At 46.4% G+C, this 16,553-nt stretch overlaps 2 protein-coding genes across 8 annotated transcripts in view; one reads left to right on the top strand and one right to left on the bottom strand.

Moving 5' to 3' along the window:
• The first annotated feature begins 497 nt into the window (after positions 1 to 497).
• Positions 498 to 3,294, top strand: insm1b (insulinoma-associated 1b). The gene has a single exon (XM_070978492.1). The coding sequence runs from the start codon at positions 727 to 729 to the stop codon at positions 2,209 to 2,211; it is 1,485 nt and encodes a 494-aa protein (XP_070834593.1). The 5' UTR covers positions 498 to 726; the 3' UTR covers positions 2,212 to 3,294.
• A 1,864-nt stretch (positions 3,295 to 5,158) lies between these two features.
• ralgapa2 (Ral GTPase activating protein catalytic subunit alpha 2) overlaps positions 5,159 to 16,553 on the bottom strand; it is an 87,342-nt gene continuing 75,947 nt past the window's right edge. For 3 of the 7 annotated variants that reach the window (XM_070978444.1, XM_070978450.1, XM_070978446.1), the window contains 2 exons: positions 13,331 to 13,452; positions 5,159 to 7,865 (listed from right to left, as the gene is read on the bottom strand). In XM_070978444.1, the coding sequence (XP_070834545.1) occupies positions 7,708 to 7,865; positions 13,331 to 13,452 (280 nt within the window). In that variant the 3' untranslated portion in view covers positions 5,159 to 7,707. Of the gene's footprint in view, positions 7,866 to 8,884; positions 11,113 to 13,330; positions 13,453 to 16,553 lie in introns of those variants that run through there. The other 4 variants (XM_070978445.1, XM_070978449.1, XM_070978448.1 and 1 more) reach the window with 3 other exon arrangements.

Genomic DNA, 16,553 nt, shown 5'->3' with positions numbered 1-16,553 from the left:
CGTAAAAGAGGCTGGAGCACGGATAGAGGAAAATAAACAACTGTAAACAACACGAGGGTGAAAACAACAACCCGAAACGCTGAACTGGGAGAATCTGGTTTTACAGTTGTGTAGGTGAATTCCTCTTTAAGCAACATCATAACAGAAATGGAAAGAAACTAGCCATTGGTTTGTATTTAACCAAGCTTGTCTCATCCCCGTCTTAATTCTAAATTGTGATGATTGTGGCAGTGATGGACATTTCCTTTTGGCAGCTCCGGGCCCCCCCAGAGGAGATCCACAAAGCCGTGGCACGTGTGCAGTTGTATAGGGGCCCATCAGACCGTAAAAAGAGGAGGGTCCCGGCGTGTGCCTCTGTCGGGGAGGGGCTGAGCGCACACATTAATGTAATAAACCGCCAGTACATCTGCTAAGCTATCTGCACATCCTCCAACGAAATCCACCAAACCCAGGCTCTAAGCCCTCCCACAATCAAATCCACTGGGATCTTGGTTTCATCCGATTGGTCGGGGATGCTGCAACGGGGGGGCGAGAACAATAGCATCATTCCGGCATAAAAAGAGTGGAGCTATGCCTTGGAGACGAAAACATTTCAGCAACAGAGGGATCGATCTACTGGGGAGATAAAGTCCCATAAGCTTCTAGTGTTGCCATATTTTTAACAAACCTGGATACTCGAGACTTCACCCACCTCCCCGAAGTGCCTTTCCGCTGTTACTCGCCAAGATGCCAAAAGGATTCCTGGTAAAAAGAAACAAGAAATCTGCACATGTTTCCTACAGGACTCGGTCAGACGAAGATGACCTCCAGGAGCAACCCACCCCAGCTGCCTTGCCGTGTCAGGCGGACCCCTCCCCGCCGATGTCCGTGGCGTCCAGTCCGGACCGCGCCGCAGCATCGCCGGATTTCACAGCAGCTGAGGCGCCGGTGCCAAGACTGGAGAAGCCGGCACAGTTCGGCAATCCAGAGGCGGTGTGCCAAGCCCTCTACAGCCCCACCCGGCCCATCAGCAAGGAGCACGACAGGGGATATTTTGAGCGAAGTTTCAATCTAGGCTCGCCCATTTCTGCCGAGTCATTCCCGACACCTGCCTCCCTCTCCGGCCTGGACCATCTCATGTACGCCCCCGTCGACCTGAAAATCGGCACCAGCAACAGCAGCCGCAGCGGCACCACCACCAGCAGCCTCCCGGCACCGAGCAACCGGGTCGGTACCAAGAGACCCGCGGCTGACGGCACAGAGCGCAAATCGAAACCTGCCTCCAAGAAACCCAAAGCCATTAGAAAACTCAACTTTGAAGACGAGGTGACGACTTCTCCCGTGCTTGGTCTCAAAATCAAAGAGGGGCCGGTGGAGATGAAGCCGAGGGCACAGTCCTCCGGAGGAAACAAGCCTTTAGGGGAGTTTGTGTGTCAGCTGTGCAAGGAGGCGTATGCGGATCCCTTCTCTCTGGCTCAGCACAAGTGTTCCCGCATCGTCAGGGTCGAGTACCGGTGTCCCGAGTGCGATAAGATGTTCAGCTGCCCGGCCAACCTCGCCTCCCACCGACGCTGGCACAAACCCCGGACCACCGGCGTACCGGCAATGTCACCCGCACAGGGCATCAAACCCGAGATGGCCAAAATGCCACCGCTAGGTGTCAAGTCAGTCTCCGACGAAGCCAAAGACATGAGTGACAGAGACACCCCGAGTCCAGGTCTGTCCGAGTCTGGCTCTGAAGATGGCTCTTATGACTGCCAGTTCTGCGGGAAGCGGTTTAAGCGACAGGCATACCTAAGAAAACACATCATGGGACATCAGGCCTTGCAAAAGAAAGTGCTGGAGGAGCACGGGTTTCAAACCAGCGACCGCGCGGCAGAGCAGGTTCCGGTCTCATCCTCCTCCTCCTCCTCCTCCTCCTCCTCCTCCTCCTCCTCCTCCTCCTCTGCCTCCTCAGCATCATCATCCTCAGAGGAAGCCTCAAACCAAAGCCCACTCAATCTGAGCCCGGTGGACTGCCTGCTGTGCCCGGTGTGCGGGGAGAGTTTCACCAGCAGGGCCGGCCAGGAGAGACACCTGCGCCTCATGCACTCCTCCCAGATTTACCCGTGCAAATATTGCCCCGCCACTCTCTACAGCTCGCCGGGGCTCACCAGGCACATAAACAAGTGCCACCCCTCGGAGAACAGGCAGGTGATCCTGCTCCAAATGCCGGTGCGCCCCGCCTGCTGAAGACAACACAAAAACTCGTGCCTTTCATGGGGGAATTAAAAAAAAAGAGAAACAAAAAAGTGGCTTTGGGGTTTAAAAAAAAAAAAGTTTGTGATGCTCACTGCCATAACTTTAGGCCAATGAAAGGCAGGGCGGTTTGGTGTTTAAGTGGTGTTTCATGAGGTGTCTTTTCCATGCCAATCAGTGATTGTTCAACGCTTCTCTCTATATTTGAATTACATATAGGCCTATTTTGAGATTTTCTTTCTCAAATTAGTTTATCAAGGGAAAAAAAAGAATACAAAGCGTTAGTTTGACTGTTAAAGGGTATTTTTCTAGGACAGCACATGTGTTCAATGATAGCTTCTAGACCTAAGAAATGTCTTAAGAATCTCAGAACCCCCCCCCATCCCCCCCCCCCCCCCCATCAAAGCCTTTTGGATTCACCGACCATGATTGCTCCATCACTGTAGCTTTACGCTAGTTTGTGAGTGACAGAACTTACCAACTGTGTGTTGGTGGGACGAAAAAAGAGTGACTGAAGCATTCCCTGTTTAGTAGAACCACAAATGCCTTTAGTATACAAATAAGCCTAGTCCGACATAGCCTACATACACGTCCAAATCCCGCTGTATAACTGCCTTAAGTCATCATAGACTGTTTTAATTTTGAATGCTGGCACATATTTTATTATTATTATTATTATTGAAGATTGTTGCAATATTTTTCATCATATGTTTATTTATTTATTTATTCTAATTATTTTATGTAACTTATTGTGTTTGTTGTGGTTTTTTCCTGTGAATCGTTCTGGCAGTTTACATGTCGTATAGCCAAAATGTTTTTTATTTTATTGTACTTTATGTTGTTGTTTTGTTTATTTTTATTTTTTTTGGGGGTCAGATTTACAGTATGAGTTGTGATATTTGTCGTGGGTCGGGTTTTAATCTTCAATCTCCACAGCTCTTGTAAAAAGAAAAAAAAAAACGTAAAGCTCTTACCTTAGATGCAATCTTTTTTAAGGACAAGTTATTTTTCTTAAATGTTGGCTTTTATAGCGCTTTGATTGTATGTGTATATCGTTGTTGTCTATCGAAATAAAATATTTTCAAAAGGACACACGTCTCACTTTTTCAGAAATAATAAAAGCAAGTGTTCATGAGCTTCATGTCTTCACGAAAAATCACATTCTGGAGGAAGTTTAGTATTATTGACACATTTTTTTTTTGATATAATCCGCCTGTTGATCCCAGTCTGGGTTACTCATGGCGTGTTTCTGCAATGCTCTCTTTTTAGTGGACTCACGGCAAATTATTTGTAATACATAATCATCCAAGATGACATGTAAATGAATTCATGATTTACTTTAAAACAAAATTTGGACGACTTTGAGCTGTTAGGAAAGAACCCATTGTTTCATTTTCAGGACACAATTTCAAACAACTGCCCAGTGCGCTAATTAAACCCCCAAAGATCAGATACGACTAAAAATAATCTTTACACTTCACTCTGTTTTTAAGAATTTATTCTGGTGGATTTTTTGCGTCTTTTTTCCCCACAACTACTTTTTCTTATGAAAAAGTCCGGTTTTAATCTTGCTTTTATTGCCCATCAGGTGGTTTAAAGCTGCTTCTCAGAGTGCGCTCGGCGGCTCACCCTAAAAGTTTGAACTATGTCAGCATTCAAACGCCTGCAACTCAGTCCTCCTCTGCACCGTCATCTCTCTCACAGCGGGTCACACTCCAAAATGGTGCGAATCTATTTTGTGGTCCTCAGCAGGAAAAGGAAACCTTAGAAGCCCTCTTGGCCAAAACCTTTGCCTTCGATTCGCCGTTTATCAGACTGATTCGCAGTAAATCATTGCTGCAGTGGCTCAATAGACGCCGTTTCGCTGCCATAGAGAAGCACTTAGGGCCTAATCATAAATTCTCTGCTTAATACCATGTCAGGACATGACAGGAGTACAAGGAGGTGGTGGATCGCAGCTCACCTCTGCAGCAGTAAAACATCTGTCTGCTTTGGAAGACTCATGCAGCTCGATTTTTGCTGGTTTTCTGTTGATTTAGGACGCTCAGGGGCTCAGTTGGCTTTATATCTGACCCCTACAGCCCGCAAAGCATTAAATCAGCTGTTATTTAGCAGGCAGCCTCCAATTGTGCCACCTCAGACTTAAAGACACACACAGTCAGCCAGAGCTCAACTTAGAGCAGTGCAGCTGATGGAGAGACTTGTATAATCTGTTCTAAGGATTTAATCAAAAATAAATCATCCTTACGTTGACTTGAACTCTCCTTTGTTTTGTCTGTTCCTGCTCATTAATCTCTGCACCAGTCCAAAGCCAAAAAGAATAACACAAACTTTTTTTTATATGAGTGTTATTCCCCCTTAAGGCATCAGTGACAGTATATCAAGACAGATGTATCTGAAGTGTGAAAATAGACTACAGCCAGCAGTGTGACACATGAAATAATACAATCAGGTAGTTATCACAGAGAATGTCAGCCTGGGAGGGTCTGGGACATCCAGCCCCTGCCCGCTCTGCTGCAAACAGTCAATGATGACAGCGTGAGTTGGGTGAAAATGAGGAAACGTTAAGCTTTTTTTTTTTTTCCTCTCACACACAGTTTTAGGGATCCAATTATGATCAAGTGCTTTTCTTGCCTCTTTATGTGACCCAGGCGAGGCAGAGCACCCGTAGGTGCAACCATTGCACCTGTATCTCTGGCCCATTATGCTGGCCTTCTCTAAGCAGGGCTGAGCAGCAGGGGAGACAGATGGAAGGAGGGTCAGGTTACCCCTGCTGCTGTGAGCACTGCAGGGCCAGGGTCAGAAAGCCCATGGTAACAGGACCATCATGTCAGCACACACACACGCAGACAAAACCCACGAGGAGCACTCCGCAAAATCGCAGGTTGCACAATTAGCTGATCCGTTGTTGAGAAGGAAAAACGACAAAGGCGCACACAATTTCAACTTGATTTAATGAAATGTTTCAATTTTCACATTTCTAATAAAGATAGCAGGACTTCGGTCGTTAAAAACGGTTTGATATGTTGACAAGTAATGATGAAATCTTCAAGCTTTTTTTTTCATCTTTCTCTTATACAAAGATTATATTACAGGCATTAATATATTTATATTCAGAGGGCGCTGAAGCCCTCAATTTTGACACAATGTACAAGGATTTCTAAAACGAGAAGAAAAGCAAAAACATACTAGGACTAACACTAGCTCAATTCTTCACGCATTTAAGACGCACAATCCTTATCTTGATCCAAACAACATCTCCAGCAACTAAGCCACCAAAGGGGGAGCACAGGCCCCTTCAAGAGACAGCATCTATAACCTACAATCTTTAGATCAGCATCCTGTGTGGTTCCTTCAAGTGGCTTTGGGGAAAGTAAAAACCATAGATGTGATCCAGGCCCATATATCTATACATTCTTCAAAGAAAAAAGAAGAAAAAAAAAATCCTCCTGCTGTTTGGATTCCCCATTTTCTGCTCTGAGGAATGAACAAACAAGAGGAGGAGGCGAGATGTGAGAGGAGAAATGACAGGAGAGCGTGGGGGAAAGTAAGGCATAGTAGTGCAACAGATGGGGATAGTGTTGCAGCTTGGGTGGAGCCCTCAGAGGGTGTGAGTGTATAATGTGTGTGCGTGTGTGCTGAACACCTGGCTACCATGACAACCCTAGCCGACAGGTTGGAGGAGTGAGAGCGCCGGCCCGGCTGTTGCTAGGAGAGTTGTTAGAGTTCAGCTCTGGCATGCCACCTAAACACCCCCTCCCCGACTCCCCTCCCGTGGCCTCAGGAGGCGACGTGGGGAGAGGCTCATGGGAAAGAGGAGGAGTCAGTGCCACTTGATTCCATTCACGGATAAAGACGGAGCAGGACACCACCTATAATAAAGACTAAACAGAGAACCCTGCGATTGCACATCCATCTGTTGTTGCTGTTTTTGTTGTGGGAAGCACAGTGACAGTGACCTTTAGAGGCGCAGGGGAGGCAACACTTTGTTTAAGACTGTTAACGACCACATGTGACGCAGGGTTTCCACGGTCTGTCTCAGATGATGAAGGGGAGGAACTAAAATCTGATTATGGGGAGCTGGGGTGGGCGTGGGACAGCATCTTAGGGGACAGACATTACACAGGCACTGCGAGAAGCTCGCTCAGAAACTCACACATACATGCACACACTCACTCTCTCACTCACTCGCACCAGTGCATGGAGTTAAGATTCACCTGAGGCTCTGGCGGTATTTTTCCTCTAAACAGCACATGAAGACATAATACAACACAACAGCAAAATAATTCATCAAATAGTCCCTTCTATGTACACCTAGCAAACATCAGCAAATAAAACTTAAAGCAATTTACATCCAAGAACAGAGCGACACATTCGATGCTAGTTAATCAATGACAGTGAGTGCAAAAACGTTGGTCGGGAACGTTGGAATGTCGATGTCTTAGCTTCACAGGACAGGGAAACTGATAGCCGAGGAAAGAGACAGCAGGAACTTATTCAATTACCGGACATGAGCCTACGTTAACGACATCAGAAAACAATTACAAACGCAGTCTTTCCTCATTCCTGCAGAGTTGCATAAATCAAATCAAGACACAATCCATTGGAATTCATTTAAAAAGGAAAATCAGAGTGATAAAAAAACAACAACAACAAAAAAAAAATTCTATTCAGCTCGAATTAGAAAGACGTCATCGATTGTCCACTGTGGGTTCAAAACTATTAAAAATCCTCTGACTGCACATGCTACAGGGACAGTGGAGCAGTGCACTGTGTAGAAATCATTCTGGGGAGGCTTTCCCCATGCATCAGTCTCTTCTCCTTTTCACTGTCGGGAGAGGGTCCACCACCGTGGTCCGAGCTGAAGTGGTATCGTTGACAGAAAGGTTGCGGCAGGTGCAGGAGGAGGTAAAAAGGCAGACACGTGTATAAATGAATACCAATCTCTTGTGCAGTTTTAGCATGATGCCATTTACAGCTGTGTCATTCAGTGCTTTGTCACATTAAGTGTTGAAATAGATGAGATGTAGAAACAGGGTAGAGCAGTCTCCCATTCCCTTAGTATAGTAAGAACTTTTTTTCTCTAGCGCGCCTCACGTCTGTACTAGAAAGTGAGAGCAAAAGAGACTTTTTTTAATCACATGCCGCTTTAAGTCGAATCTTCCTATGTTGCTGATTCTTAAGCTGAAACCACCGGGATGAACACAAATAGCTTAGTCACATGTCCACCTCGATTAAGCAGTTAAACGCCACGACAAATGGAAATGTATCAACGAAATCAGTGATTGACACTTAAATTAAAAATTGCAATATGCTCCAGTTACATGTTTATGTGACACAAAGTAAAAACAAAGAAAGACAATACACGCAAAACAAAACGGAAAGAAAAAAAAAATCTCTTGCAGTCACGGCTGGGTGTGTGAGGTTCTTCGAGAAAAGATTAAAGGCTGCACTCTGGAAGGGGGGGCGAAGGGGACGGGGTTGAAGAGCTCAGTTAGAGGATTTGCTTATAGCGCTGGCTGACCGGCGGAGTTTTCCAGAAACTCGGTTCTTCGTGGCACGGGGCATCGTGGGTGAAACCTGGTCGGCGGAGTCCGTCACTCCTGAGGTGTTTCCGGATTCGGTGCTCACGCTGCAGGTGAAGGAACCTGGGGTGTGGGGGGTTGTGGGGGGTTTGGACCCAGAAAGAAACAGAGAAGAAGCTGGTCAGACATGGCAGGAGCTCACTGGGCACTGTGTGACTGCTGCTCATCCCAGCATGCTTTGTCATGCATGTGGCTGCTCCCACAACCAAAATTACCCAGTTCATCAGATTGTCACCAACATTCCCAAAACTTACAATGCAAACTGTAAGAAAAAAAAAAGTGTGAGGCTTTGAGTTTGTCCTACCTCTTAAGCCATTAGAATAAAGATTTGAGAAAGCGAATAAAATATTTGAGAAATTACATGCCGTTTCCACATGCTGCAGATAAGCAGAGCCTGTTAAAAGAGAAGCTGCCTTTCTTCCCAGCACAGCTTTTCCAGATGCTTATAGGATATAAAAAATGAGAGGTAACCTTTGTATCTACTGGTGAAAAAAAAAAGAAAAAGTATTCAATTCTCAGTGTGACAGCAGAATGCTTTGAATGAAAATAAAATTACACATTATGCTCTAGTTGTGAACATGCGGAGCCTTCCCATTGTCAAACATTGTCCTTTTACAAAATAAATAAATAAATAGATAAAAAAAAAATTCTCATCCATGATTACGAGATGGCAAATAGTAATATGCTGGGAGGTGGGCATCAAATGCTGGCGAGGACAATCAAGTATTGTGAACAGCGCCTTAACTTCCTCCGTGTGCCCCTGACCAAACCCCAAACCATGCCCCCCCGCCCCCCCACCTGCCTCTGCCCCATGCCTCGAGTTTAAACAACTTTTCTGCTTTGTGGAGATGGCATCTGGTTGCCTATTTTCTTTCCTGTCCTTTTATTTCCTGCCATTTTTTCAGAGGCATCTCAAGTTGCAGCGGCTAAAAGGAATGGCAGATGGCTGGAGTAACAGACACTCAGCAGCACAGTGGACACCGGCAGCATCCAGGGCTGCGGCTCACTGGGAGAGGAGGGCTGGGCTATGGATGAAACATCGGGTGTGTGTTTTGTGCAGGGCTAGAGGGGAGAATGAGGCGGGGGGGGGGGGGGGGGGGGGGGTCCGAACGTGTATTTCCAAATCTGCATATGAATATATAAAAAAAAAGCATTGGCTTGGTTAAAAAGTGTGCGCTGGCCTTATGGACGGAATAAATCCGGCATTCCCGTATTCGTCTACTCATTCCTACAGTAAACACTTAGTTTTCTAAACTAAACGCCAGCTGCATCGGCTGCCTGTAAAGACATAGGACAGACAGGAGGAAGGCAACCACCTATTACAGCTAATACACACAGACAATAGCGTGGTACAGTTCACCACCCACTCAACAGACTTCCCTTTTCGTTTAGCGGCCATTAAAACATGCTGCACTAAACAGTCATCACTCCCACTGTGGCACTTAATGAGTGTGGTTGCATCGGTTTCCAAACGATGTTCTTCACTGTACTATGGCCTTATGTAAGAATTTTCATAGTAAGTTGCTGAGTGAAAAGAAATCATCTAGATCCAGAAGTGGCTAATGTGTCATTATTATCATTACACCCCAGCATTTCCGCTCCTTGCTCAGCGCGAACTGCCTTGTGGTCAGGTTAATTTCAAATGGAAAGAAGAGGGGAGGGAAAGAAGGAAAAAAACAAAGAAAGAAAGTCTTTAAATGGCCCTGCTATCCCATTGGTCCCCTCTGCAGCAGTTCAAACAAGGCTTTAGATGACAAAGACGTCTTCCAGTGCGGCAGGTGTTAGTCTCAGAGTCTGCCCCAGGCAAACAGGCACACTCCAACAGGAGAAAATGAGGGGGGTGGAGGGACTGAGGGGGGGGGGGGGGGGGGAAGGAAAGAAAGAAAAGAGAAAAGTGTTTGCTGAGGGAAGAGATAAAGGCGCGCCACATGCAGAAGCGAGGGCCAGAAGTGTAGCCGTATTGTTCATGCTGCTACTTAGTCAGGTGCTAATTGTCCCCACCGTGCATCACTTTCAATTACCAGCCTGGCCTAAACAGTAGGACACCCCCCAAATAAACAGCCTGGTTTCTCTGTCCCCTTCCCTTTGTCAGAGCACTCAGTAAATAAAGCGTGGTTAGTACTGAATGAAAAAAGGAGGGGTGGGTGGGGGAACAGCCAGGATGAGTGAACGAGCGAAGGGGTAGGTAGTCCACTGGACGGAAACAAGCTTCCGGTCTGACTCGGGGCTTACCTTCGCCATAAACAGTATTTGGACCTTTAAGACATTTTTAATCTAAAAGGGAAAAACAGAGTAGAGCATCATGTGAGAGTGCAGCGGACACACCGGCACACACCATACCACACTGCAGCAGAACACAACGCCCCTCAGAAGTCAGTAATTCGGAGGGATGTTCAGATGGCGTCGAGGTTAGTCGTCGCTGGAGGGTTTAAAAGTCAGACGTGGTTAACTGATTTGGTGAAGAGTTAATCAACAAGTCCTAATTTTTTGAAGAAACCTTGAGGCTAGAATGTCTGATGATAAGTCTGTTCAGCTGACACGTTTCAAAACTAAGAATTGTGAAATCCAAAACATGAATGGCAACAGCAGGCTGAGAAACATTTACCAACCGCTACCAGAGAGGGTTATAGGGTGAGAAAAGTGAAAGATGCTGGGGCACCTCAGAGGGTCATGGGAGCTTTCAAGTTGTTTTATCCACTAGAGTGAAGCACTGCTTTCTCGTGTACAGTTATTCATTTTGAACAAAAAGGTTAGAGGATGAACAGAAAAGAACAAACCAATAAAAAAACTGAGCAGAGCAGTGCAGGTGTAACACAGCAAAAGCAAAGCACTGTGGATGGAGTCTGTACGACAGATGGACTTGCTCATGCAGGAAGCCATGACTGGCTGGACTGAAGTTGCAGGATGAGGGTGAGGTTGCATTCAGGAACCTGGAGCACAAGGCTGTGGAGGACACTGACAAGCCAAAAAGGTAAAGAGATGGATGATGGACAGGAGAGGGCCAGGGGTTAAATGCCGTACAGATAGTGATGAAACACTGCAGGAGCGCTTCATCTAGACATCAGCATGCAGAATCTGTACTTGAGTTCCAGACCTGCTTTCCACTTTAATGAAAGGGCTAAATCAAGCGCAACCCCCAGTTATTTGACGATGGCGGGGTCCACGGTGACCTAAATGAATGAATGGGTGGATGTTGGTGGGCTGGGGCTGGGCGTCATGCCTAGTGAGGAGGAAGCAGGCAGAGTCTTACAGTCCAGTTTGGCCCAGGGGTACTCCATGTCCCAAACCATCCCCGGCCAACGCCTGCACGCTGTCATGGAGCATGGATGACATGTTAGTGGCAGCAATGGGAGCCAGAGCAGGATGGAACGGACAGACATATGGATGGACGAACTCGCGGACAACTGCACTCTCTCACACGCTCATGCTCACGCACACACACACGCGGCATGGGAGGGCAGTTGGATGTGTCAGAGGGGTGAGAATGAGGAGCAGCGTCACCCAGCCAGCACTGCTACACAGAAGCTGTAACCTTGATGGAACACATACGGTCAGGCATGACAGAGTACAATGATAAAGGATTGTTTACGTGGCCTTAAGCATCACACACATCATGCTCATGGTTTTTAGCTACAGAGCAGCCTTCAGCTTATAAATAAGCGTACATGAAAACATGTTATTGTGAGTAGTGGCTGGAGACAATTCATCTCTTGACTAATTTTGCCACTCAAATAATTGTCAAGTCATTTTTTAAATACTGAACATTTACTGGTTCTAGCTCATCAAACAGGAACTGTGCTGGTTTTCTGAGTGTCCTATGATTGGAAACTGAACTCCTTCGACCATTTGAAGATGTTTGCGTGGGATCATTTGATGATGCGCATTTTCCACTATCTGCATTTTATAGACTAAAAGATTCATGCAGAAAAAAAATGTCTGATGAATCAATGCACAAATAATGATTAGTTGCAGCAGTAGTAGTCACACCTGGCATGTGTGTGTTTTCTTAAGAACACTTTGACCCAATGAGCCTGGCGGGATTTAAGAGGTTAAAGTTCCCCCTTCTTCAGGAAATTGCTGAGCAGAGGTGAAATTACTCAACGGCACCGTTAGAAGGGTTAACCTACAAGAAAGTGCCTATGCTACAGTACCGTGTGGAGTAAGTGAGTCCTGGATAAAATATGAATGACAGACACACATGCACACACACACACACACACCCTTGCATTAATCTATTTACACGAATAGATTCCGGAGGAATACAAATTGCCGCTCAGACCCAGTTTCCGGAGCAGTGAGGGTGGCACAACAGCCTTACAGACTTCATTATGTTATGGCCTCTCACATTAGCCACAGCATATCTCCCATGTTGTGAAACATTATTCTGAAGCCTGGCTGAGCTCTCTAACCTCACTCCGTTCAGCCACAAAGGAAGCCATGGTTGAAACGGTCAGCAACACTGCTAGGTTCTCTTCCTCTTTTTGTCTCCCCAGCTCTCCCTCCTTTATATTCCTCTGGATGTTTCTTTTTTCCTCAGTCCTTCCTGACCTTTTGAGGTCAGGCTGGGGAGATTTTACACCTCTGCAGGAGAGATGGGCAAACAGTATGGTAATGTGGCTGACCAGCTCTTGCCTGCCTTCATCCTGAATATCACACCTGCTGTCTGAGAAGCTGAAGTCCTCCACACACTCACTCAGACAGTCGCACAGTCAAAATTCAGACATTTAATTCTCACATGCCAACATACAGGATCAAAATATTACACAGACTTTAAGCCACCTTTAAAACTTACAAGCACTGACAGTTTTGAAAATGACAAGATGGTGTGGTATTGTGGAGTGCTTGCCTCGTCAAAACAGAACGTGTGTCGAGATCCAATAGAGTGGAAAAGTGCAATCCTGTATTGATTTCAGTGCTGCTGCAGATCGATCAGAGCTGGTACAAGTAGGAACAAGATAAGACACGTTTTCCATTCTATTCATCACCGAGTGATAAGAGTGCTGTGTTGACATCCGCGAGCTGCTGTTTGTCTGTCGGATATCTTAAGTGTTGGTGAATGAGCTCATGAAGACGCGTGCATGCACACACACCCACCCACGCACGCACGCACGCAAACATGCACTCTGCAACCGCCATTTAACAAGGCTGCTTATATTCATGGGGAAGTAATTGCATGGAAAGATGCAGTTTGAAACAAGGAGAGATGAACAAAGTAGCGTGAGTGGGGCTTGAGGAAGTGGAGAAGGCAGAGCGTTTGAAGTCGGCCGGATGGCGTGAAGAGCCGGGCCTGTCGTTTGATATTCATCAGTGAGCGTGGGCGTGGAAGAAGAGTGGAGAGAATGAGAGGGGTGGAGGAGACGATGGAGGGGGGGACAGGTGTGGAGGACAGAGGCTGATATGGAAAAAAGAGCCAAGAAAAGACGACGAAGAAGAGGGAATGAAGAGAGGAAAATGCACAAATGTTATGAAGCAACAGTGGGATGAAGAGACAGCATGGAGGGGGGGGTGACGTGTGGTTCATTTCTCACCTGTCCCACTCATTGGATAGCCAGGAGAGGGGGAGAAGACCTGTGAGGCAAAGTCCTCGAAGGTCATGACCTCTCTGTGGTTCTGAACAATGGCCTCCAAGTACAGCGCCCGCTCCTCATAGCTGGTTAGCTCTTGTTAAGGAACAACACATAATGGCATGTCGGAGAAGAAAGAACAAGGTATAGTTAGCCTCTGCCTGCGATTAACAGTCACACGATAATCACATTTCAGAACATCATTGAGACATCTATCTGTACACAGCACAGTTTATCAGTTCGGAACAAGTCACAGCAACAGTCACAAATCACATTTTTTCAGTGCTGCACTGCATACACGTGCACTGGGAGATGTGGGTGGGGGGAGCGAGAGGCAGCTTTACCGGCAGGGCAGCTCCACCATCAGCAACCCAGCCAGAAGCAAAGATGGAACAATCAGCCATGCCACACATCCCCAAATGAGAAAGCAGTCTCCAAAATAATCATAAAAAAAGAAAGAAAGAATACATCACTACTGGCGTGATGCTCCAGACCTCTCCTCTCCCCCCTCTCATCCCTCTCTTCTCTCTAATAGAACCCCTGCTGCAGGCAGCATGTCTAGGACCACCCTCCCCGATGTGCTGCCTGCCACTTCTCCGTGCCATCAGGGGGAAAATTGGAGCCATTTGAAATTCAGAGTGACAAGCAGTGACTGGAGCCTGGGCAGCCAGCATGCAGGATGGATGGCTGGATTTGAAATGGGAAAGCTCAAATTAATAAATAAATAAATAAGACGGCAAAATGGCTGCCGGGTGAGGGTGGAAAACATTCTGATGGCCATTATCATATCATTATCATACATACATCGTGTTACATCTATTGTGGAATGGAGGCAAGTGCTGGATAAAACATGGTGCAGGGAGCTATTGGAGTAAAAAAGGTCTTTCCGATGGCATAATGACAGTAAGCACTTTTCAGATTTGACTGTGTGTGTGCATGTTTGACAATGAGTCTGATTATTCTCACGGCTGTCTGTTGTGGCCATTTTCCTTGATAGATGAACCTAACAAATTGCTCAACAAACACATGCATTCTCACTCTCTCTCACACACACACAACTCTCGCAGAGAGAGGGGCCCCTCCCCCTCAGCTCATTACGACTGCCAGGGTGGAGTGGCACTGGGCTGTTGCTGACGCCAAGGCTGAACCAGGCTGAGCTGAGATAGGCTGGACTGGGCCAAGAGGCTCTGGTCTGGGTTAGATAGATAGGACGAGACAGTGACTGGGCAGGGGGCCTGCTGTGGGCACATGCCGCCACAGCAGGGGCCAAGGCAGCCATGACCAATGGCTTTGAGAGAACCGTGGCAAAGCAGGGATGATGGGCACCTGAGCCGGGAGGCACCAGGGAGTACAACGGCCAAGCTGCTCACAGGGACAGGGATGGACAGAGGGCAGAAGAAGACAAAGGACAGAGTAACAGAGAACGATAGGGAGCAGGGTGGACTTGCTGTGTTGGTCTACTTACATGTTGTCTAAACATGAGTACCATTATTTTACCATGAAGGCAAAAGTTAGAAAGAAACATTAGCGAGAGTAGGTTATAATAAACATGCTTTTCCAAGCAGAAACACTTAAAAAATAGGTAAGTCGACTCTGCTCAGCAAATTCTTTTTGGCATTTTGTTGGAAATTTTGACTCTTGGGTAAACACACTTGTCAGGACAGAACACCAAGAAATCCATTAAAGTACAAGCTCATATTTTCCACCCCAAGCAGAAAAGTGGAATGGAAGACAAAAAAAATAAAAAATAATTTCGACCTGTAACTAATGTACTGTATCTCCATCCTCTCCGGGGCCAACCCCTCCATTTAAGAGATGCAGAGCAGCATGTCTTTAAGCATGTGACAGCACTCCCCTCTTGAGCTTTCCATCCATCATCCAGTCAAAGCCAGACAAGCAACGTCACTGCTTTCTGTCACTTGCTGGAAACAGTATTGGACAAAGAGTGGGCATCCCAGTCTGTGCTGCCATGGTAACCTGGGTCACAGCTCTGTGTGGTGGGTCATATCCAGGCTTTTATGGATGACAGACACAGAGGAAGGATGTTTGTAAAAGTACAAAATGTGCCCAGATTGGTAATAAGTGGAAGACAAAATAGAGTAGGAGAAAGGACTTAATGATAAGGAATGAGCGAAGTTAGAAAGAAGCCAACAAACGAAAGACACGGGAGGATGAGGAGAGAAAGAGAACCTCGGCACAGCGTGGGTCAACAGAGCCATATGGCTGTCCATTATCAGAGATGCAGATGACTGGAGGCCTGTTATTGAGATTCCTAAAGCAAATATTGACTCCAGCTGGAGCAGACGCTCTCTCTGACTCCGACACACGCCTCTCCTCCACTACTTCCTTCCGCTGCCCTCTCTCCAAGTTAGCCAAATGGATTATAGTGGGTAAGAAAAAAATTTCAAAGACTAAATGAAGGGAAATAGTGTAGAATTATCAAGAGCCGAGAGAAAATATATGACCAGGGAGAAAGACAGGCGGTGAGGGAGGGAGACTAATAAAAGGTATTTTGGAGATGAGTGAAAGCGAGAGCCATAATCAGCTCACTTAAGTAAATGTATGATGCTATCTGTGGGGAAAAAAATTGCTGCACAGAAATCAGACCTGATGCACAGTGAGGGGTAATCTTGCCTCCTCTCTCCCGCACTCCCTCATCTCTCTGCTGGTCTCTAATTACCAAGCCATGGGCACAGCTTGTTCCCCTGCATATGCACAGATGCTGTTGCCTCCATGCAGTAACTTAATCAAGGGACATGTCCAGAACAGTGAGGCAAAGGCTATGTCCATGTCATGGACACCAAACCTGCTGACACTGACCTACTTTTACGGAAAACACAAGCTGCAGCTACTGCTGATGAGTGCCTGGCTAAGCCTCATGTTTGTCTCAATACTTCAGCGGTAAGATCGGATCACAAACTGTTACACTTTATGAAAATGTGTGTTATGAAAGGCCTTTCTGATGAACTACAATACTGTATTGCATAGCCCTTAGCTATATTTCATGCTATAAAAAATCTCATAAAACTAGGGATGAAATAAATAAAAAGGAAAATGCAGACAGGTCTACATTTCCACAGATGGACTGCAACTTAAGTCACCCGTGACATAACTGTCATTTACAGCTGAACTGGGCGGACAAGCAAGACAAGCCAGTGTGTGGGAGGGGAGTGTGTTGCACCACTTT

This window comes from Chaetodon trifascialis, chromosome 14, assembly GCF_039877785.1.
Source record: "Chaetodon trifascialis isolate fChaTrf1 chromosome 14, fChaTrf1.hap1, whole genome shotgun sequence".
In the NCBI taxonomy this organism is placed as follows: Eukaryota; Metazoa; Chordata; class Actinopteri; order Chaetodontiformes; family Chaetodontidae; genus Chaetodon; species Chaetodon trifascialis.
The sequence above is the reverse complement of the archived record's forward strand: the minus strand, read 5'-3'. Positions and strand labels throughout refer to the sequence as shown.